This window comes from Tremella mesenterica, assembly GCF_000271645.1.
Source record: "Tremella mesenterica DSM 1558 unplaced genomic scaffold TREMEscaffold_2, whole genome shotgun sequence".
Lineage (NCBI taxonomy): Eukaryota > Fungi > Basidiomycota > Tremellomycetes > Tremellales > Tremellaceae > Tremella > Tremella mesenterica.
The window spans coordinates 2,568,529-2,590,101 of NW_006711226.1; the positions used below are offsets into that span (position 1 = coordinate 2,568,529).

Genomic DNA, 21,573 nt, shown 5'->3' on the forward strand with positions numbered 1-21,573 from the left:
GTCCCAAATGATAGACTTGTTGATGAGATCCTTGAGAGTCTTGAAGTCATTTGGTGTAAGAATCTTATCCTTCACATCTTCCTTCAATCCATCAAAATAGGCATGGCGGAGCGCCTCATCATTCCAATGAAGAAAGGCTGCATGCTTTTCAAAGAGAGCCGCATACTCTGATGCTGACTTGTTTTGCTTGAGTGTCTTGAGTTTGTGACGTGATGTCTCAATGATGTCGGAATCACCAAATGTCTTTTCAAATTCCTTTTTGAAAGCTTCCCAGTTGTCAACCCATTCAGGACGAGTTCCAGTATGGTTCATAGCATGAGGCATGTACCACTGATAAGCTTCATCCTTGAGGAGATTTGAGGTGAAGGCAATCTTGGATTGATCAAGAGCATAGGTGCGGGGCTGGGTATTGAAGACTGTGTCACACTTCAAAAGAAATACCAGAGCTTCATCTTTACGGCCACTGAAGGGCGGTGGTGAAGTTATCTTTGGTTCCTTTGTGAAGGTGGGAGTGGAGTGAGAGTGAGAGTGAGAGTGAACCTGTGCATTAAGTAGTTCTTGTTCAAGATGGATGATGCGGGCTTGCATCTCCTGGAGGATATCTTCAGCAGAAGGGATGACTTGGGGTTGGATGTCAGGAGTAATGGGGATAGGGTCTGACATAATCAATTACTTAGCTGAAGTGTTTATACATTATTGTTTTGTTTTATCAAATTCTAATTGAAGACCAAAATGTTTTCTTAATTTCTTTCTCAAACTGAAGTGAAAGATGTACTATAGTTGTTTCTGTTTATTGAAGACCAAAGTGTTCTTAGTAGTGTTGAAGTTGATGATTGTTTCTTGAAGCTGTTTAACAAGGGTATAAACTAGACCTAAAGAGTAGTAGACAAGCAAGGACAAAGGAGTGAGTTCTTGATACTGTCAAGGATACTGCCCACCCTGGGACAGAGGACAAAGGACAAGGGGACAAGGACTAGGAGTGACAAGGAATATACTTAAGATAACAAGACTGAGTCCAACAAGGAATGGGACTGTGACCCAAGGAATGTCTCTGGCTTGTCTTACAAGGTTAGAGGAACTGGACTGGACTCCAAAAAGGGTGGCAATGGAAATGACTTTTGATCAAGAACTAAAGAAGACTACAAAGTACAAGATAGGGTTTATATAGACAAATCAGCCTTTTCCAAGAGGCTCGTGCAGACCTGCGGAATACGAGCGTCCTGAACCGTCCTGCACTGTCCTGCATGCATTGCCTTGCATCCCACCGATAACCACTGATATCCTACGATGCCATATCTGCGTTTACCTACGTCCTACTATGACATCCTACGGGATGCGCCGGAAGTCGCTCGACTTTGTCGAAGGTGATCGATGAGGAACTATGCAGACCATAGAAGTGCTGCGAGAACAAGAGACTGAGAGATTATGCCTTAGCAGGCATTAGAACAGAGGGACTAGAGACTAGAGAATTACTGGGGACTTATGCCTTGCAGGCATGGGAGCTAAGCACCGACATACTAGAATGATACTTGGAGTTTATGCCTGATAGGCATGAGAGCAGAGGTGAAATATTAAAACACGGAAGTGGAGGTTGAACTTGTTTTGCGCAACAAGGAACACGTGATGGCGTCATTCATGACACTCCAATATCCCCTTCAGGGAGAAACAAGATGACATATCACAGCTCAAGAGCTTGAGTCAAATCCTAATGATTGGAAGAATCACATCCTTCATGCGTACCACAGGTGAAGTCCCGATATTTGTATCTCCTCACACTCACCGAGCCGGTCTCCAACGAATACACTTTTACCTCTCTTTCTTCCGAAAACGACTGAGGAGTCACGCACATTCCGACATACAGGCCCAGGCGCAGTCCCTTCACATCATGTGACCTTCATATAATCTAGAAGCCATTCTTTCCGTTTACCTTCAATCACATCAAAGAAGGCAAAGCTGAATGACATGTATACTTGAGAACGACCGGAAGTCGGGTTGGACAAAAATGGTAATTATTGTGGTAATCTTACCACGTAGGGACTCACAGAATTTATCGATATCCGGTCAGAAAATCACTATTCAACGTTTATACAAGAGAGCCCACAGTATGGTCTTGCTTGTGGGTCGAGAATGGAAGTGAGGTGAGTCATCAATATCAATGTCTTACCGCTATGTGAACATTGTCGTGTGGGGAATAATCTACCCTCAGTTGTCATAGACGATCCTTCTCCAGTAGTCCGTGAAGGGAGTCATAACTGCCATTACTCATTGTCAATCTGTAACGGTACTGGAAACACGATGACTAGGTCGCAGGTTGGGTTGAACTCGATGGAGGTCTCGTAGAAATCTAGGGGCTCTGGTGCTAATGGATCGTGTCTCCTCTGCAATCGATGTAGCCAAAGAATGATATTGAAGAATCAGCAAAGTTGGTACTTTGCTGATTGTACTATATACTGTCTACAGGTGTCCGTGTCCTCCTCTCAGTCCTACTGCAAGCGTCTATGTACATACTCGGACAGGTGAAAAACCGCTTTTGAGCAGACCCAGTGGGGAAATCTCGAAAAGGGAAAACCCGTCCCTACCTACTGCAGCACTGCCTCCAACTCTCGCCGTACTCTTTCCTAATCCGTCGAACTCGATGGAGTTCTCTCGATTCGTTGTTACTCCGTAACACAATCCTCCGGATCTTCTCCCTCCAGTAGTCCAGGGAGGAGATCATGATTACTATTGACAATCCGGTCATCCTCCCGTCTTCCCAGCAACGTCCTACCATCTTCTCTGCTCGAAACACCTGGTGGACACTCGACTTTGTCCTCTTTGTCTCCTACTCCTGGCTGACTGCTCGCCTCCACTCTTACCGAGATTTCCATTCCTGCTTGTCCTTGTCTTTCTTTCGTTATTCCATCCTCGCCCCTTGTTACACCCTCAGCCCTCAATTCTTCGTCCTTCTCCAACATCGTCTCAGCCTCCGACTTCGTTTGCTTCCTCTCCCCTCCCTCTACCTCTACGGGCGTCGCCTCCTGTGGTTCTGGCCAACGGGACAGATATACCTTTGTCCCTTTGTTTTGAGACTGGTCAGGTGTGCACAAGTATTCCTGGACAACTTCGACTTTAGGGCACTCTGGAACTTTCACTTTGGTACCTTGAATTGTGATTTGATAAACTCTGCCTTGAAACTCTGTGTTCTCACCTGCTGTTTTCAAATTGTCTTCTGTCAAATCCGAGTGACCGTGCACACCAGAATTGGTGGCTTCCGGTCTAGGGGTATGCCACGCCACCGGACCATTCGTGGTCTCATTGTCAGGAGTGGGGTTCCAAGACCCATCATGCTTTAAAGAGCTGTCCAGGGGTTTGACTGTTATCTGGAAAGAGTAGGGGATTTGTCCGTACTCAGGATCAGATAAGACCTCATGCATTGCGGCTGACACACGGCAGCTGTCCCAGTAATTTCGTGGTCCTGGGTAGATCCATCCCAGCTGTCGTCGAATCCAGCCATGAGAACTGTGTCCAAAACTTGCCCTGCGCCGGATCTCTGCCTCTACTTGTTCAGTAAGTGTTCGTCCACTCATTTCAACATTCATGCGGATGCCTTTGGTATCTAACATGTCCTTCTCTGGACCGGAAAGTTGTACATCAATCTTGTGTAGTGAGGATATGGGTGCCCAGTAAGGACGTCGGAAGTTTTGCACATTTGACACGTCCATTGTGTTGGGCAAACCGTCGATGATCACTCGCCAATCGCTGTATTTGAAAGGGGGCTGTCTTGATTCCCTCCGAATCAGTCGGACCGCTTTGATCAGATAATTCTCCCAAGCCGAGACAGTTGCAGGAATCTCTGTGCTTAAGCCTCGGGCTCTTTCAAAAATCATGTCAAGGAGCTTCTGCTTCTCAGTGGGCTCCCTGTCAGCAGGTTTTGGCATTTGACTTGCTGCCATTACAAGCGGTTCTTTGGAAGTCTTGACGTCAGTCGATGTGGGCTCAAAGGGGATTACAAGAGGCTCAGCCCACAAAAGCGCTGGAGCAATGGCTAAAGTTTCGAGTGAATTTTTATTCCACCCATCCCCAATAGATTGGTATGCAGCTCTAATATGCTTTCTATAAGTGAAAACACTCAATGGCCTGAAAGCCTTGACATCAGTAACACCTGGAGGGAATTCTTTGTCACCCGTTGTATCTTGATCATATAGAATAAAATGGTCACCATCACTGTCATAGTCACTTCCTGGATCTTCTTCCTCAGGTTCTTGAGGGCGTGAGGAAGAGTCAGATGCCATGCTCCTCACACCTTCAGAGGGGACATTAACAATGTCCCCTGTAGTGCCTTCAATGTTTTTGTCTGCAGGGGACCAAAATGGGGGACGAAAAACATCCGAGGGCCATTGTTTCTTCCCGGTGATTGAGGACATGATCAGTTTATGAATTCTATACGGTGGCAAATACTTGACAGACTATGGCTACAGTGCCCCCCTATATAGCCATGAGAATCAGCAGCACTGCATTTGGTTTGGTTCTTGGGGCATCATTTTGACATTCTTACCATTGTCCTTTTCCAAACTAAGCTGAAAGGTTTCTGTGGAGTTCTAAGCTGAGATTCCTCAAGGCTGTGTTAGCAGTGCTAAGATATTGGTCATCTAGAAGTAGCGCACGGACAGGAAGTGGTGTTGACTGTCTCCGATAACTCGTCAATAAAAATTTGACTTGCGCTCTCCCTGAGTACTATAAGACATGCTTCCAATCCCAATCTAGCCAGGATAATGCCTGACATGCCATGACTTACTACAAGGCTCTGATGATTCTACTCGACGCACTCTCACTCACTGAGTGACTTGTCGCCATAGCAATGAACTACCGCTGGCACAGCATTCATCTTGGCAAGTTTTAGAAGCTCCGGCGATGAGAATGCCACACTCGGTCACCGCCAAACGCGTCGATCCTCGATCTCTTTCAACCTTCACACTTTGACAATAAGTACCTGACTCTGGCCAGCATGGACGCTTTCGGACTCCCCATGGCCTTTGGCAAGAAAGCCAAGACTGGTCCTGTTAACTTATCAGCCAAAGTCGCAACCACAAAAAGAAGCGAAGTCGTCCTCGTAAGTTTTTCTCACATATTCTCACCGTTTTAATCTAACCTGTGCAGTCTCCTCCTCCTCCTTCTCCCCCCGCTCAAAAGCCCGAGATCAAAGCGGTGTCCCCGGAGCCTGGACCCTCACAGCCTGTATTCACAGCTTCACAGGACGAGTCGGACGACGAGGAGATAGGACCTGCGCCCCCGTCGAACGGGAAGCGGAAAGCCGACGAGGACGGAGGACAGGATGAGGGGGATGAATATGGAGAGGAGGATGAGGAAGAGGAAGAGGTGGATCGGACGCCTATATCACATGAGATCGTCTTGAAAGATCATACGAAGGTGTGTGTCCCTTGAACTTGTCTTGAGAGAATCGAAAGCTGACAAAAAAGGTGGTGACCGCCCTTGCTGTGGACCCTCCAGGTGCTCGACTGGCGACGGGATCACATGACTATGATACCAAATTGTGGGATTTTGGAGGAATGGACGCTAGATTGAAGCCATTCAAGTCGTTCGAAGCCAATGGGAATTATCATGTGAGTCGCTTCTCTCCGTCCCAGGAGTGATCGCTGAGCCTAGGTCCGCGACCTTGACTACTCTCTGGACGGACAACATTTGTTGATCATTTCTGGCACTGTCCAGCCGAAGATCTTCAGTAGAGACGGAGATGAGGAGTGGGTTTGTTTTTTAACCGTCAACGAAGGCTGCTGATCATAGGATCGAGTTCAACAAGGGGGATGTTTACTTGAGGGATATGAAAAATACTCAGTGAGTCAGCTACGACTGGAGTTGTCAGAGAGTTGACAAGAAAGAGGCCACACAGCTGAAATCAACGCCGGATCATATCATCCTTTGGACAAGACACAATTCTTGACCTGTTCGAATGACTCGACCTTACGGTGTGTCCATAGTCTCCTCATGTGAAATCACTGATCAAGGAGAATATGGGATGTGGCCAACAAGAGAAAACAAAAACAAGTGATAGTAGTCAAGTCAAAAGAGCGAGGGGCTAGAACACGAGTGACGGCTTGTGGGTGGAGTCATGATGGTAAAATGGTAGCTGGGGGTAAGTCTTGTCCTTTCAGATGATACTGTTGGCGCTGGTCGTTGAACACATAGCATGCCTCGATGGCACGTTACATATCTGGAACACATCGTCAAATTTCGCCAGATCTAATCTATCCAACGAAACCGCTCATACGAAAAATACCGAGACAACAGGCCTCGCTTTTGCTCGGGATGGTCATAGGATAACAACGAGAGGAGGGGATGATACTGTCAAACGTGAGCTGTGTTTGATATGTATTTCCTGCGAGCTGACCTTTTGTGTGGGATATACGATCCATAAGAAAGCCTTTGGCAGTGGCCTCAGATCTAGGGAATATATATCCCGATACCAACGTCATCTTCTCACCTGATGATCGAATTGTTTTAACGGGTACTGCTGCGCCAAAAGGTCAGAAAGGGAGTTTGGTATTTCTTTCTGGAGATGATCTGGCGGTGCAGAGAAAGTTACCTCTTGGAGAAGGATCGGTAGTGAGGGTATTGTGGCATTCGAGGATTAATCAGGTAGGTACAATTCGACGTGGACCTTTCCTCCGTGCTATCACTCGTTGCCCGTCTTCATTCAAGCTGCCCCTGTGTCCTTTTAACAGCTTAGTTCACCACTGACGAAAAAAGATCTTTGCCAGTCTCAGTACAGGAGCTGTCCATGTCCTTTACTCTCCTCATTCATCGATCCACGGCGCGCTTCTACCGCTTGCCAAAATGCCCCGTACAGCCCCTCGAGACATCTCATTCTCCGTCGCCGACCTCAATCCCGTCATTTACACACCCGAGGCTCTGCCAATGTTCGCAGATAAAAAATACGGTGAATCGCTACATCAGAAGGAGAAGAGGAGTAAGAAGTTCAAGCCGATGGAACCTGTCAGCGGTGTGGGCAGAGGGGGGAGGGTGGGGGGAAGTACGACACAAGGTTTCGTACAGTCGTTGTTTTCTGAAAAGATTGATCCGGCGGAGGATGTGAGTGGTTTTTCTTTGTGTAGATTGTGATACTGACAATGCAGCCTCGGGAAGCTCTACTCAAGTATGCGGAAAAGAAGGAGAAAGAGAAGGAGTAAGGTTTTGTCGTGCCCCGTACACATGGTGTTGTGGAGCATCGAGGTCCGGAGGGGAAGTGTCTGCGATGACTTACCCCGCTTGGAACATCTGTGTTTCGAATCGAACGCATTGGATCTTGCATGCTCTGATGGTATCATCTCTGTCATGTATCTTTGCTTGTCTCATAGTCCATAATCTGAACGATACTTATCTTTCCGGTTACCGGTTAGAGCCGAGTATCCGCAACCGATGACCGGCGGTCAAACTGAACGACGCCACGCAAGCTTGTCCGATCTGACCACTTCCATGTTCAACCCTTCAACTCTCTTCATCTTGCATCCATCTTATCAACACTCTTTCAAGTCTGAAACCATCAGAACAACAAAAAATGTCATCCCCTATCCCAGTCACTCTAGTAGGAGCCACCGGTCTCACCGGTAAATCCACCCTACTCTCTCTATTCTCCTCTTCCATTCCATTCTCGATAACAACCTTTGCTCGACGTTCTATCCCCCTTACCACCCCTACGAACCCTCAAATAAAATGGGAACAAAAAGAACGTCCTGATTTGTTCTCAGTAGTCAACGAGAAAGTGGGCGAGAAAATGGGTGTATTCGTCAGTTGTTTAGGAACTACGATCGCTCAAGCTGGTGGAATGGAGAAACAGAAGAAAATAGATTTAGATTTGAATCGGGATTTGGCAAAGAAAGCGAAAGAGGATGGTGTTAGTACTGTGAGTCAATATTTTTACTCTCTTATAATCTCCTTCATAACTTTCTTTCAATCTCTGTGGATTTCTTGTCTCTGTGTCCTCTGTTTCTCGGGGTTCACAATCTCTCTCTCTCTTGGGGAATTTGTACTCGATCTTCGGATGGATGAAGGACGGGATATATACTCTGTCCTTCGTGATACTATCAGCTTCACTAGTGATAATGGTTTTATTATTGTTCCTCCACCCCACTCCTGAATGTTAGACACCACGAGTGGGAGAGTTCGACACTCTTTCTTTTTCATTTTCTTGATCATTTTTGTGGGTCCGAAAAAAACGGAGATGCAGTAAAATGTACATCCTTCTTCCCGCAATCAGTTTTGACGACTCGCACATGCTACATCAATCCAATGGTATATCTCATAATAACCCACTTCTAACATGTGGAGATGTGGGGTAGATCGATGATGATCGTTGAAAGAAAGAATATATCTGATACCACAGTATATTCTCGTTTCTTCAACCGGATCAGACAGTTCTTCTTGGTTTCATTATACAAAAATGAAAGGTCAATTAGAAGATGCGGTCAAAGAAATTGGTTTTGATCATTGTATCATTTTACGACCTGCTTTGTTATTAGGTGATAGGTGAATTTTTAGAATTCTTTACATGTTTTTCCCCACTATCCTAATTCATCTTATCAATACCCTTTGAGGAGGTTCAATCTTATCTCCATTTCCTCATTGAAGTCAGTCACTTGGGATATCAGATTCAGACTGAGACTGATAACACTTTGAGAGAGTCAATCTGATAGGTCAGAGGATATACTCGAAAAACAGAATTCTTGGTCACCAAAACCATTCGTGCTTATTTATCTTTGGGTGGACCTGGATCAAGTATGTTGGCTATTGACTCAGACGAGTGAGTGTCGTCCATTGATTCTTCCTGGTACATCTTTCTCCTCAGTTGCATCCTATCCTCACACGTTTGAGGTGTTTGGCATTCCTCACTTTTCCTCTCCTTGGCATCTCGTGATCTTCGACCTCATGGGCTGGGATGGGCTAGGGACTTTCTTTTCCCCCGGAAAGATGTGTTTCTGTAAAACTCACGAATACTTGACTGACTATACAGCGTCGGAGCGTGTATAGCCCATCTTGCTGCTAACCCTCCAACGGAAAAGGTGATCACACTCAGCAATTCGGAAATGATTCAGATTGCTGCCAAACACCGAGCAGCAACAGCTTCGTCTTAAAGCATGGTTTTTTTCTCATTATACAGACTTTTGTCCACTTGTCAATATGAGCTTGTGAAGAATAAATTAATCTTTGGGTTGAAATCCGTTATATGAAGTGTGTACTAAAGATGGAATCCATGCAGATGGACATGTTCTACGTGTCGAATGTATAATTTTGTCGTTTCCTTTCGTTACGCTCTCTCTCAAAGTCCCCCCCTCACCTTCTCCTCTCCTTCTCCTCTCCTTCTCCTCTCCTTCTCCTCTCTACCACCATCAAGCTGTTATCTGACCCTAAGGGGTGACGTAACTAATCCACCCGTATAGACCCGTATAACCTTCTGACGGCGAAGTACGAGGCGATGAAGCCGATCGAACCACCTATGAGAAAATCGAGTAAAGAGAATAAGAATCTTAACTTCAGCGCTTAGTCGAGTTTAAGACATAAATTGTACTCACAGATATCCGAAATATAAAACCACAGAGGTGAAAGAATCCAAACTCAACCTAGAAGCCCAATACCAAACTCCATACGCAAACAACCAAAACGAACTTCCACCACCTATCAAAAATGATCTCCAATGCCATCTATATTCCTCTGCGCATAATATGAAATAAACGAACAAAACGCTGACCGTCGCTGTGGTCAAAGCCACCACGGAAAAAGTGAGGAATAAAAATCCGAACGCGTAATAAGCTCGATTACCGAATAAACTGGATAAGACGAAATATAATTCTACGAACGCCGCTCCGAAAGGAAGGATACCACCTAATATTGCCGATTGAATAGGTTCGAGATACCAAGGTTTAGGTGGTATTTGTCTTGGGATTGGATGTGTTCGAATCGGGTTTGAAAAAGGACCATGTTTCATTCCATAGAAATAACCTACGATCGATAATGGTACCGAAATCAAAAACCAAAGTAAAAGAACAGCTAGGATAGTACCGAATGGAACTGCTCCTGATGCCGAAGCGAATACTAAGAATAAATTGAGTAAACCGATTATTGAGAAAGTTACGATTGGAAAAAGTATTGATGTTAAAACGATATTTGATTTCCAATTCTCTCCACCTAAAGAAGAATATGTACGAGCTGATGTATATCCTCCTACACAACCGAATATCGTCCAACATATCAAAAGTACCGTAGCTAAAGAACCACGATTTGAAGGTGATAAAAATCCTAACAGAGCGAATATGAGTGTTACTATACACATTAAAATTAAATGTGTACCAGTTCCAACACAAACCGAAAGTAAAATTGGTCGATTTGGCATTCTGAAAACTTCTCCATGAACTAATTTCCAACCGTAATCTTCTTGAACATCTTCAGCTAAATCTATAGCGTTATATCTTGAAATATCTTTTGAAATAGTACGATAAAGTATCATAGCTACCATGAAAATCAAAAAAGAGACGATCACCAAAGAGTTTATGAGTGAAAACCAATGGATTTTAGGATCGAAAACGTGTAAATACATATCCCATCTCAAACCCCAAGGAATTTCAGAAGGTATGAAAGAAATCGAATAAGTGTAATAAAGTTGATTATCGTTATTTTCAGATAAATAAAAAGGTTTATCGGAAAAACAATTCGGTGAATCTTCTCCTATTATCATGGAATCGACAGAACGTGGATAAACTAATACTCCAACAACTCTAAAATGTTGATAATCTCTTGAATGATATTGAACGAAAATATCATAATGATTGTTGAGTGAAGGTGAATCTGGTAAGGTATCATCATCACCAAGATTAAAACCTTGAGCATCTAAAAAGATTTCACCAGTTTTTGAATCTCTTTTCATTTCTCCACTTGGTAATCCATCGATTATTAAATTTAATCCATAATCTTCACGAATACGATCATTTATGAATTTCGCATCGTCTCGAGGAACGTTTGAACGACATAATGTTTGACAAGTTGAATTTTCTAACATTTTAATATCGTATGGTGATGTTAAAATACGATCTCCGAAAAGTATAGAACCTAAAGATTCAGGTTGTTTTTTAGGTCCTCCTTCAGGTTGACAGAAATGAAATCGAGGGTCGTAATAATCATGTGAAATGAGAGAATGAAGTTTGGAATTTAACATGGGTGTGAGAGTGTTGACGAAAACATCGATACGTTCTCCGGGTGCGTAATCTCTTGGAGCTGAGCCAGGGAGATAGAACGCGGTTATTAGGGTTGGAAGAAGCGGGAGGAGGAATGGAAGGGGGCGCATGGTGAGGTTGGGGTTGGAGTCGGGGGAACCTTGTCTTGTCTTGTGAATAAGTCAAGTCGATTTTCAATGTTTTGCTTGACTGTTAAGAATTGAGGATTTCTGGGATAAGAGTCCGAATAGTAAAAAGCCCAGGAATATGGGGATGATGTGGTGAGAGGGGAGGTTGTGAGTAGGTGGTAGCTGGAATGGTGAATACTTGGAGGAGTCTTTGAACATGCTGCGGTCGACCTTTGTTGAAGGAGACGAAGGCGGCGTTCGCCGTTCAGCCTCCGAGTATGCCACGTCATGTTCTATTCAGGAACAGTCTGATTACGTCAGCTCTGACATCTAAACCGTTTCCGTCTTTCCCGGATAATCGACGACCATCCGGCGTTTGAACTTTCCACGGGCCATAGGCGACGGTCCCAGAGAGGGAGGAGTGAAGACGACATCATCGTCCCATATAATAATTCATAGAATCTCTTGGAATGTACCGACAACAATCTCCACAACTTATAATCGTTTATTCAGAATCAGTATCAACTTTATAACCCTTTCAGGTGGTTCACACAGGCAAGTCCGTGTACGTAGAAGACGGAGGACCGTGCTGATGATCAGATCTCTTCCTTCTAAACAACCGTATATCTTATTTTCACCATACGTATCTTTACCGCCACCTTACTTCATTCCACATACAAACAACGAAGAATAAACAAGATGCCTTTGTTATCTTCTTTATCCAGTATGGTAGGGTTCGAAAGTATTTCCCCTGAAATAAGGGCAAAGTCTTTCTACGATCTTAAAGCTACTTTACCGGGAAAGAAAGAACTTGATTTTGTCAGTTGTTTCCTTTCTCTCTCTCTCCTCTTCTCTGTCTTTGTCTTCCTTCTCTTATCACCTGTCATTCATCCCATTCAAGTATCAAATCTGAGAACGATTCCACTCGAAGATGGTCGCTTCTTCTTATTCATGCTCATCGGATCATCGGGTCAGAATATGTTTCGTAAATGAGACATTCCATGATCGTCATCATAGTACATACATAAATCACCGTAATAAGAAGCACGGTCAGAGCTTATATGGGTAGAGTCAATTCAAAGGCAAAGTCGTGCTTATCATCAATACCGCTAGCAAATGGTATGTTCACAAAATCTCAGAGGGCCAAACGGGTTTGGGTTTGGGGCTAATGAGAAGCGGTTTCACTCCTCAATATACAGATCTGGAGTCGTTGTACAAGACTTATCATGATCAAGGTTTAGAAGTATTGGGATTTCCATGTGATCAATTCGCACATCAAGAACCGTTGGATGATGATGGTATTGCTTCGTTTTGTCAAGTGAGTGGCGATCATCTCTTTCGTAACTCAGACTCTTCATCGCACCCCCTCCCCTTCCTTACAAAAAGAAAGGAATATGCATTCTTTCTGATTCCTCTCCTTTCCTGGATTCTGTGGTGTTGTCAACATCAGTCCCGCCGTTAGATATGAAAGCGACCGTGTGTCTCAAGAACAATTCTGTTCGATGGGTACCAGATAGTCGAACAACCGAAAACGAAAACCTTTGTGTACACATACTGACATCAGGTCAACCACGGAGTAACCTTCCCCCTCATGGCCAAAGTGAGTTCCTCTCATCCCCATTTCTCCTCATAAATGCTCATAAATAGTCCGATGTGAATGGTAAAAATATGAACGAAGTTTTTGCGTGGTTGAAAGCTAAAATGCCCGGTGTGGCCGGGACGACCAATATCAAGTGGTCAGTCCATGTTGATTACGCCTCTTCCCCACTCCATATCCCCTCGTTTAATCCTCACTTTCACCTGTCTTGTCATTATAGACTTGCTCATCCCCCAAGAATTTGTTCACGTATTCGTTGCGTTCATCCGACATTTTCTGAGTAACGAAATCTCCTCTGAGTAACGAAACTCCATCTGAGTGAGACATCGTCAGAACGGGATAGATATCAAGAAAGGTCATAGGATGGCGATATTGACCAATAGGAACTTCACCAAATTCCTCATTGATAGAAAAGGGAATGTCATCCATCGTTATTCACCCAATACTAAGCCAGAGTCATTCAAGGGTGATATCGAGAAACTTCTCTCGGAACCGGCACCTGAGGCTTGATCAATTTTCACGAAGATTTCTTTGGGGTGGTACAGTACACCATGCGTAATTGGACATTTGATCTTTTATATGTCTTAGTGAGGTGTTGAATTTTTTTGATATTGCAAGGTTGTCAAATGAATAATCCTGTCTAGTACTATGCCAATTTTTCTTCATCTACTCAGGGAAGATTGTCCTTCCCAATGTAAAGGCTTCATCAAATTGTCATCAAGATATTTGGGATTCGTCATTTCCCTCTATGTACAACCAACTAACTAACTCCATACAACCAACCAACTAAGTACTCCAATTGACCCGTCAAATGACCATACACCATAAACCATTAACTTTCCACACTCAAATCTCCACCACTACCCGTCCTTCTCCTCATATCCCTCAACTCTACCTGTTCCCTCTCATCATCATGTACAAACCTCAATACCTCTCCTCTCCCTCTTCTTCTTCCTTTTCTCATCATGATCCATCTTCTGACCAAACAAACCACTCCCGCTGTTAATCCGATAGGTGGTATCCTACATAATCTCCACCACCAACCAGTTTCTCCACCTTGTTGTTTTTTCCATTTACTTATCAAACGATCTACCTGTGTCGCAAGTTCGGGGAGTGAACCAGAATTATCTATTATACAAGTTGCATAAATCGCTTTTTGTGATAATGGCATTTGGGATGAGATACGTGCTTGTGCTTGAGTTATCGATAGGGGAGTTGGAGATGGTCGTGATAGAAGTCTTGAGATTTGAAGTTTATCGTTTCTATTTTGTCAGTTTAAATTCTATCACCATTTTAACACGCTATCATTTTATCATTTTATCATCTTTCTATCATTCCAACCTCCTATCATTCCACCCTCCTATCAGTTCACCCTTCTAATATTTCACCCTTCTATCATTCCACCCTGCTATCATTCCATCGAATCAGCGAACCATCGAAGCAATTGAAGATGAACAAAGAGGAGTATTTCAATATACGAAGATCAAAACAATGTGAGATATGGGGTTTCTGGTTTACTGAAAATGGGTGTTTGACTCACACAAAAACAACAACAACTTCACCAACCCATCTCCATAAACCAGCTTCAATCAATAAAGGTACATCCAAAACCACACACCATTCTCCTTTTAACCAACATTTCAAAACTTTCCAAACTATAGATTTCCTAACTCTAGGATGTATAACACCATTCAACCATTTCCTTTCATCTTCATCATGAAATACTATTTCTCCTAATGCTACTCTATCGAGTTGACCTTGAGAGTTTAAAATACGATCAGGACCGAAATGATTGACGATGAGTTGAAACCCGGATGTATTTGGGGCGACTACTTCTCTAGCTAGTATATCTGCGTCTATTATTGGGATATGATGAGTTGATAGAAGAGAAGAAACTGTTGATTTGCCTGATGCTATACCTCCTGTCAGACCTACGACTGGAGGTTTAGCCATTTGATAGTTTCTCTATTTTCTTTGAACTTGAATTTACTCACCTAGCATATTCAGCAGGTTCTCCCGGTTTTTTTCTCTGGGGATATAGAGGATACAGTGGGCAGAGGAGACGAAGTAGGAGGCAGTGAGATTGAGTGACTGTATTAGAAGTGAAGAAATCGAGTGTCCAGAAGACGAAAGTAAGAGTGGACTATGGTGCCTGAAGAAAGCGATCAAAGCGTAAGAGATTCATGACAACCTCTTACGTTGTTCTTTCCAAAACATGTTTCTATTCTCTCTTCCCTACTATACTTCACTCACTCCACATTTCATCTAATCCTTTTCATCTAAAGACTCAATCATCCCCAAGTAGTTCTGAAAAAAATCATCATGTCCCCTCCTCCCACACCTCATAATCCTTTTCCTCCCACACCTCTCTCTCCTCCACGTCGCACGTCCCTTCCCAAACTCACAGAAACACTCATCAAACCTCGTCTAGAAACACGTCCGTCACAAAATACCATAATACCTCGTAATACCTTATCTGATAGGAGAGGGGTAGGGAACGAATGGGATCATGCGTGGGATGAAAGACAAAAGAAAGTTTGGGCGGAGAAAGTTAGAGTGGATTTGGAAGGATGGAGAGGAGGGCATGGGTGGGTGACTTTCCCAATCTCGATTATCAATTCACCCCTTTTCCTTCAATTGCCTAGGGAATGGGGGGACTAGATGTGATGAAAAGTATGAAGAACGAATGTTGATCAGATCATCAGTCATCCTCGTTCTACATATTCGAGAACGGCAGTACCTAGCGAAACTTATTTCGGACAACCGACCACAGGTATAATCTCAAGACATTTACCAAAAGAAATATTGAGGATAGAGAGAGATTGGTCTGAAGGAGAAGTCTGTCAGTGAGTGAGATAAGACTTTTCTCCATATCAATCGTCCTCCTCCCCATCCTTTTCATTCTCACCCTTCATTCTATACTTCCAATTCGTACCGTTCACCCTATCCTTCCGATTCCACACCCATGTCAATTCATCACGACCATCCAAGGATATTAAGTATCTTCTCTATATAACACCTGACGAAAGGTCAGAGACCTTATTAGCGAGACTGAATAGAGCTGTTCAAATTTCAAAGACATCTCTCATCTCAGATTCGAACCCATCTTCCCGATGGAATTAGAAGGTCGCATTTCACCTTCTACATTCCAAGAATTCATTCGAACCATCAATGCACATCTAACAAATGCTTATTCCGTAAGAGGAGCAGTTGTTGATAATTTAATCGCTGTCAGTACTTGGTGGACTAGTTTATTATGGCGTACAAGTCATTTCGAAAAGGTCAATTGGTCGACTTTCTCTTCTCTTTTGTCATGTTTGATTGTGAACCTTTCTCAGCTGAAATTATCATCAATCGTATATCAAAAATGCGAATCCGAGCGAGGCTGACCAGAAGCATCTTAAGTTAACAGAGAGAAGTATAGAACGATATAATAAAGAGACTTTTGAACCTGTTGGATTAAGAATTTTATCACCTCGACATGTCGCTTTACAATTCGTGAGTTCCTTTCCTTGATTTGTCATCTGTCAAGTTGTATCAAGCTGAAAATACAGCTGGAAATTGAATATTATTGACAGGCATTTGTATAATACGTTGTACATCACACGACATTGACGTTTCATACCATGTCTATATCCTGCATACTGTATTTGCATACAATTACAACGAACAACGAACAATGTGTGAAGAAATCTAATTTGACTCTGCCTTGCCACAAGCTTTGATAGCATCCGCAATGATACGGTTGGTCACTTCTGAATTATCTAAGTAGACATGATGGCCGGCTTTGGGTACGACATGAACGGTGGCTTGTTTGTTTCCTGCTTTGTTGAGAACTTTGACAGATTCGTGACCTCCATCTACGTCCATCCCTATCCGTTAGTACTTGTACACATCATTTGATCTCCATATGGGGAGCTGCTTTGTGATTTTGACGAAAGACATATGGAAAGTTGACGAGTCGGAGTGAGTGGACAGGAAGAGAAAGGAAAACTGACAGTCGTTATCCCCGTAAATGAAAGTCACGGGACAAGTGACTTTACTGATCCTGTCGACTATGGGAATACGTGCATGAGCACCTGGAGCAAGAATATGAGCTATGATGTCAGCGCCGACGGATCCCTTCCTGGGAATAATCGAGAGAACTTCTGATGGGCGAGAAGCTAGTTTCCAGCGGATGAGATGAGACGGACAAGGAAAAGCAGAAACCGTGATTTGAGTTGATATAGGACTTAACCAGACGAGGCGAAAGAAAATTCCAGTGAGAAGAGGTTAGAAAAATTGACTCACAGATGCAATATTCCCCTGAACCTTTGAGAATACTAGTGTTATATATATAAGCATGTAAATCTCTTATATCTTCTTCTGATTGTCCGACAAAACGTCTACTAGAATATCTCCCAACGGTCATCGGTGCCCAAGGTCCTAAAGCACGTAAAATAGAAAAAGGTGATAAACCTTTATCCCAACCCCAAATGAAAACTTAACATTAGTAAACAATCCCATTCAATCACAAGAAGAAGAAAAATCTCTACTCACATCTTCTCGCCCCTCTGGCAAACATGGAAGGATTCTGATTCCATTGTCTAGCTTCTCCTTTTGGTTCAGGAACATGTTCTTCTTCCGCAACTGGTGGTTCACCATGTTGTGCCATATCAGTCATATCCGCTTCTGAAGTTTGACCAGATGTAGGGAAATGTTTCCATTCAGGTCCTCTGGGTATACCAGCCGGTGAAACTAAAATAAGTGAACGAACACGTTCAGGATATCTGACTGTATATGCCGAAGCTAAATACCCTCCTAGTGAATGACCGACTAAAATGATACGATCTAATCCCATTGATTGACGCCATTCTTCTAAAGATGAAAGAAAGAAATGTTCTGCTCTTGCTACACGAGAAGGTACTGAGGCGGTTGATGGAGAAGATAAAAGATCAGGGGAAGGTCGTGATGAAAGTCCCATTCCTAACCAATCGAGAAAGAATGTACGACGGGAAGTTGCGGAACCTGCTTGAGATATGGGTTCCCAATTACGGAAGAAGAATCTGAGAGTGAGTTTTGATCTTTTTTTGAGACGTTTTGTTCGAATCTTTCGTTATAACGTTGTCGTCTTAACCCTTTCCTTATAGGTGGAATATTTAGGTATGTCATTGTTTGATATTCAGACGCAGGGAAAGGCGGAAGAAAAAGGAAGGGTGACTCACCCAAGTGCGGCGGCATATCCATGTAACACCACGACCGCTTCTTTCGCGTTGGCATCCTCCGGTTTGGAAATTTCCAAAGTATTGATATAATCCACCAATGTATCATCTTTATGTTTCCTGTGATGTTTATGTTTATGTTTCCAACCATGTTTCTCCAAAGTCGCTGTTGAACTCGACGGTGAAGTGGCGGGAGTTATAACCCGCGGATCGGCTGGGTGAGCAGGAGCATCATCCGGATCAGGAGTATGTATGAAAACATTCTTCAAAGTGGCCACTAAACCGGTACCAGCGACAGGAGTAGGTGGTACGACTTCTTCTCTTTGTTGAACCTCTTGAACGGTCATAGTGGTTTTGTTCACACTTGGATCGGTATGATGATTTCCAAACCATCCCTTATGAACGGGTAAATTAGGTGAAGGTCGGTACATGGCCATACGACGAAGAAGTCTTTCTTCTGCATATCTCGCTTCGCGGTATGACGAGTTAGACCACCAAGCTGAAAGAGACGATCGGAAGTCCGTAGGGATAGGTTTGGAAGGTGGTACAGGATGAGGAGTGGGGAGATGATCAGGAGGTGGGTGAACTATTGGAAGTGGAGCAACGGTCGTCATTCTGATAGAAGAAATGACCCGAGGGAAAGTGGGACGAAGGGATGCGATGGTGGTGATGGTTGTTTCTGAGCTGTAAGACTATTCGATCAGCTGAAGAAGGGTGAATATAGGAAGAACAAGGGAGGGTTTCGGGGGGTTGTATATACAAAAGAAGACGTTGAGGTGAGGTGTTCAAGAGCCGATGACCGAGGGGGAGATGCGAATGTGTGGCCGATTTGTGACGTGTGCGTCTAAGGTAGTCCCGATCTCATCGGCGAAAAAAGGAACAAAAGTTTATGGGATGGTGAGGAATGGCCGATGACCGAGAAGGGGTAGAATCGGCGATCGCCGGATGACGGTACCAGGCACGGGACCTGGTAAAGTTGAGCAAAGACGAGTGAACGATGACTCAAGCAGTCTCAAAATTCTATCTACTCTGAAAGGTTCTTATATCGTTTACTACCCCTTTCTTCTCCTTCCAGTGTTTTCAAAGTCTTCTCGACTTGCTCTGTGTCTGCTTGTCCTGCCAGCGATTCTCCCCGACTTTATCCAATCATCAACGTTCGATCTCCATCTCATTGAATAACCTGTCCTTTTACTTACCCATACCATGTCCGCTCCGACACTCGTTTCCGACTCACCTATCAACCCCTCAATACCATTCACTTTCGATCCCGTTGAGTTCGCCGTTGAAGCTATACGAAATGGGGAGTTCGTCGTGGTGATGGATGATGAGAATAGGGAGAACGAAGGTGATGTCGTTTGTGCCGCTAGCAAAGTCACTACAGAAGGTATGGCATGGATGATAAGAGCTACAAGGTGGGTCTTTCCTTCTGTCTATAATCTCTTGTATTCTGCTCTACTACTGGATGATATCAATCAGTTGGAAAGGTCCACTGATGAACAGTGGATATATATGTCTTTCCCTTCCCCCACCTAGACTCAAACAACTCTCTTTACCTCCTTTACTCCCACCTTCAGGAATTTCACAAGATCCTAAAGGAACAGCATACCATTTGACGGTAGATACATCAAATACGAGACATCCCACCACCACTGGTATCTCAGCTCATGATAGGGCTTACACGGCGAGATTGTTGTCGGATGAGAACTCTGTAGACGAGGATTTCACGAGACCGGGACATATGGTCACTTTGAGATATACAACAGGAGGGGTGAGACTGAGGAGAGGACATACAGAGGCAGCTGTTGGTGAGTTCGACCGTCATGTAACTTCCCTTCACTATCGACTTACTACAAACCGCTGACTCATGTTGGATAACGAAAATACGACAGCTGACATATCCAGACCTTTGCTACCTCGCCGGATTACCACCAGCAGGTCTTCTTTGCGAACTCGTTCATCCCACAGATCCATCAGGTAGCATGGCTCGACGAGATGATTGTTGGAGGTTCGCCAAGATGTGGGGGATCAAGATTGTCAGTATCGAAAGTCTCGTCGAGTATCTAGAAAAGGACGACAAGGGTTTAGTGCCCAATCCTTCGATCAACGGACATTGAAAGTCGCGCTCCGGCTTCTCAACACACATATCTACTTTCTAGACCTGGGATAAAGGTGGGAATTAGAGGGGAGCCCTAGTATAGAGCTGAGTATGTATAAACACTGTTTTGTGGGAAGATCCTTTATACTTGAGGCTGTGGGGGAAAAAGTGTGGAAACCATGCGGGCTTGGGGCGGGTTTGGGACTCGAGTGGCGACTAGTACGCCGATATCCAATGTCTAACGAGACTATCTCCTCTCTATCTTAACTACTAACTTCTCGCATCTCGTCAACGATCATCTCTAGATTCGTATCACACAGATGACGTCGACTTCTCCTCAATACCCCTCGTTGTTCAAATGGTCAGCTTGGAGATACCGCCCTTCCAATGCGGTGTGGGGGATGTGTGATATTGAGCTCGTTTTGCTGAGTGGAAACTTCAAAGCATATCGACTTCCTGCCTTCGTGCCATACCTACTTGGAACGACGTGTCCCTCCTGCAAGGAAAGAATCTATCCAAACAGCAGGAGAGCATGTGTGGCGTTTAAAACGATTACGGGGGATTCAACACAAGATCAAGAGGAAAGGTACATGATGACGGTGCTCCATGAAGTCTGCTTCGAACTAACAGTCTCTTGGGTATACAATCGTATGCTGTGGACATGGACAGCACTGACTATATCCACTCTGAGTGTCCCAGTGATCATACCAGCTCAAACTGAAGGTCAATGGTTTTCAGCAAATCAAGAGATGACTCATGCAACTTCAAGGCATCAAGCACCTACCGGTCCACCCTCCCAACAGGCGGGCAAGTCCAGGGATTGGATGCCCGCCGGTCCCGTCCCCAGTACGAATTTTGGCAATCGAACACATGAGGTCTTGAGCACTGATGGTAAAAAGAATGGAACTGGATCTCCTGAAGAGGTTGAAGTTCTTACTGATATTGAACCAAATGATCACGGTGACGGTAATGATGATGCAATTTTTGAAACTGTACACGACTTTTTGTGTTCCTGGGTCAATCGCGACAGCACACCTCGGGGAGTCATAAAAGTTCTCTGGAGTCTGACAAGAAAACCAACCAACCTGACCCGCCCGACCGATCCGAGATCTGGTGACGTAGCCATGATCACGGCCTTCGGTTCCCGGGCTTACCAGTCACCTAGCCCCATGCCCACGAAAGGGTTTGATGAAGTGGCCTAGGATCCGCTTTGTTTCAGATATCAGGAGAGTAATACGAACTTCACGACTCTCACGATCTCAACCGATCGATTCGGCTTTCTACCACTCCGCCTGAGATTCGGAAGAGATCGGACGAAGAGATAAGAGTATAATCGGATAGTGAACAATCAGAG

At 44.1% G+C, this 21,573-nt stretch overlaps 10 protein-coding genes across 10 annotated transcripts; 6 read left to right on the forward strand and 4 right to left on the reverse strand.

The window, feature by feature from the left end:
• Positions 1-2,657: 2,657 nt before the first annotated feature.
• On the reverse strand, positions 2,658-4,403 carry TREMEDRAFT_60671 (uncharacterized protein; the record flags this gene model as incomplete). The annotated part of the gene is made up of 1 exon (XM_007002835.1): positions 2,658-4,403. The coding sequence occupies one exon, from the start codon at positions 4,401-4,403 to the stop codon at positions 2,658-2,660; it is 1,746 nt and encodes a 581-aa protein (XP_007002897.1).
• A 581-nt stretch (positions 4,404-4,984) lies between these two features.
• On the forward strand, positions 4,985-7,184 carry TREMEDRAFT_67947 (uncharacterized protein; the record flags this gene model as incomplete). Its single annotated transcript, XM_007002971.1, has 11 exons — positions 4,985-5,089; positions 5,137-5,406; positions 5,457-5,600; positions 5,644-5,738; positions 5,782-5,832; positions 5,877-5,963; positions 6,006-6,130; positions 6,184-6,348; positions 6,428-6,633; positions 6,745-7,086; positions 7,131-7,184. The coding sequence occupies 11 exons, from the start codon at positions 4,985-4,987 to the stop codon at positions 7,182-7,184; spliced, it is 1,644 nt and encodes a 547-aa protein (XP_007003033.1).
• A 368-nt stretch (positions 7,185-7,552) lies between these two features.
• TREMEDRAFT_28068 (uncharacterized protein) lies at positions 7,553-9,125 on the forward strand (the record flags this gene model as incomplete). Its single annotated transcript, XM_007002355.1, has 4 exons — positions 7,553-7,897; positions 8,378-8,520; positions 8,693-8,794; positions 9,005-9,125. 4 exons carry the CDS (start codon positions 7,553-7,555, stop codon positions 9,123-9,125), a joined length of 711 nt encoding a protein of 236 aa, XP_007002417.1.
• Positions 9,126-9,231: 106 nt separating this feature from the next.
• On the reverse strand, positions 9,232-11,503 carry TREMEDRAFT_38064 (uncharacterized protein). The gene is made up of 2 exons (XM_007002449.1): positions 9,564-11,503; positions 9,232-9,517 (listed from the first exon to the last, which is right to left on the reverse strand). Exons 1-2 carry the CDS (start codon positions 11,327-11,329, stop codon positions 9,415-9,417), a joined length of 1,869 nt encoding a protein of 622 aa, XP_007002511.1. The 5' UTR covers positions 11,330-11,503; the 3' UTR covers positions 9,232-9,414.
• Positions 11,504-12,025: 522 nt separating this feature from the next.
• Positions 12,026-13,433, forward strand: TREMEDRAFT_67950 (putative glutathione peroxidase; the record flags this gene model as incomplete). Its single annotated transcript, XM_007002972.1, has 6 exons — positions 12,026-12,145; positions 12,396-12,445; positions 12,503-12,644; positions 12,891-12,926; positions 12,974-13,062; positions 13,307-13,433. The coding sequence occupies 6 exons, from the start codon at positions 12,026-12,028 to the stop codon at positions 13,431-13,433; spliced, it is 564 nt and encodes a 187-aa protein (XP_007003034.1).
• Positions 13,434-13,755: 322 nt separating this feature from the next.
• Positions 13,756-14,876, reverse strand: TREMEDRAFT_27919 (uncharacterized protein; the record flags this gene model as incomplete). The annotated part of the gene is made up of 2 exons (XM_007002340.1): positions 13,756-14,185; positions 14,464-14,876. The coding sequence occupies 2 exons, from the start codon at positions 14,874-14,876 to the stop codon at positions 13,756-13,758; spliced, it is 843 nt and encodes a 280-aa protein (XP_007002402.1).
• A 543-nt stretch (positions 14,877-15,419) lies between these two features.
• TREMEDRAFT_22967 (uncharacterized protein) lies at positions 15,420-16,424 on the forward strand (the record flags this gene model as incomplete). Its single annotated transcript, XM_007002198.1, has 4 exons — positions 15,420-15,511; positions 15,605-15,769; positions 16,018-16,204; positions 16,317-16,424. Coding segments are annotated over 4 exons (552 nt in total), but the record flags the coding sequence as incomplete, so codon positions are not given.
• A 234-nt stretch (positions 16,425-16,658) lies between these two features.
• TREMEDRAFT_22144 (uncharacterized protein) lies at positions 16,659-18,675 on the reverse strand (the record flags this gene model as incomplete). Its single annotated transcript, XM_007002193.1, has 6 exons — positions 16,659-16,795; positions 16,922-17,020; positions 17,214-17,405; positions 17,463-17,968; positions 18,128-18,244; positions 18,515-18,675. Coding segments are annotated over 6 exons (1,212 nt in total), but the record flags the coding sequence as incomplete, so codon positions are not given.
• A 652-nt stretch (positions 18,676-19,327) lies between these two features.
• TREMEDRAFT_60678 (uncharacterized protein) lies at positions 19,328-20,238 on the forward strand (the record flags this gene model as incomplete). Its single annotated transcript, XM_007002836.1, has 3 exons — positions 19,328-19,536; positions 19,625-19,929; positions 20,027-20,238. The coding sequence occupies 3 exons, from the start codon at positions 19,328-19,330 to the stop codon at positions 20,236-20,238; spliced, it is 726 nt and encodes a 241-aa protein (XP_007002898.1).
• A 574-nt stretch (positions 20,239-20,812) lies between these two features.
• On the forward strand, positions 20,813-21,421 carry TREMEDRAFT_60679 (uncharacterized protein; the record flags this gene model as incomplete). The annotated part of the gene is made up of 1 exon (XM_007002837.1): positions 20,813-21,421. One exon carries the CDS (start codon positions 20,813-20,815, stop codon positions 21,419-21,421), a length of 609 nt encoding a protein of 202 aa, XP_007002899.1.
• Positions 21,422-21,573: the final 152 nt, after the last annotated feature.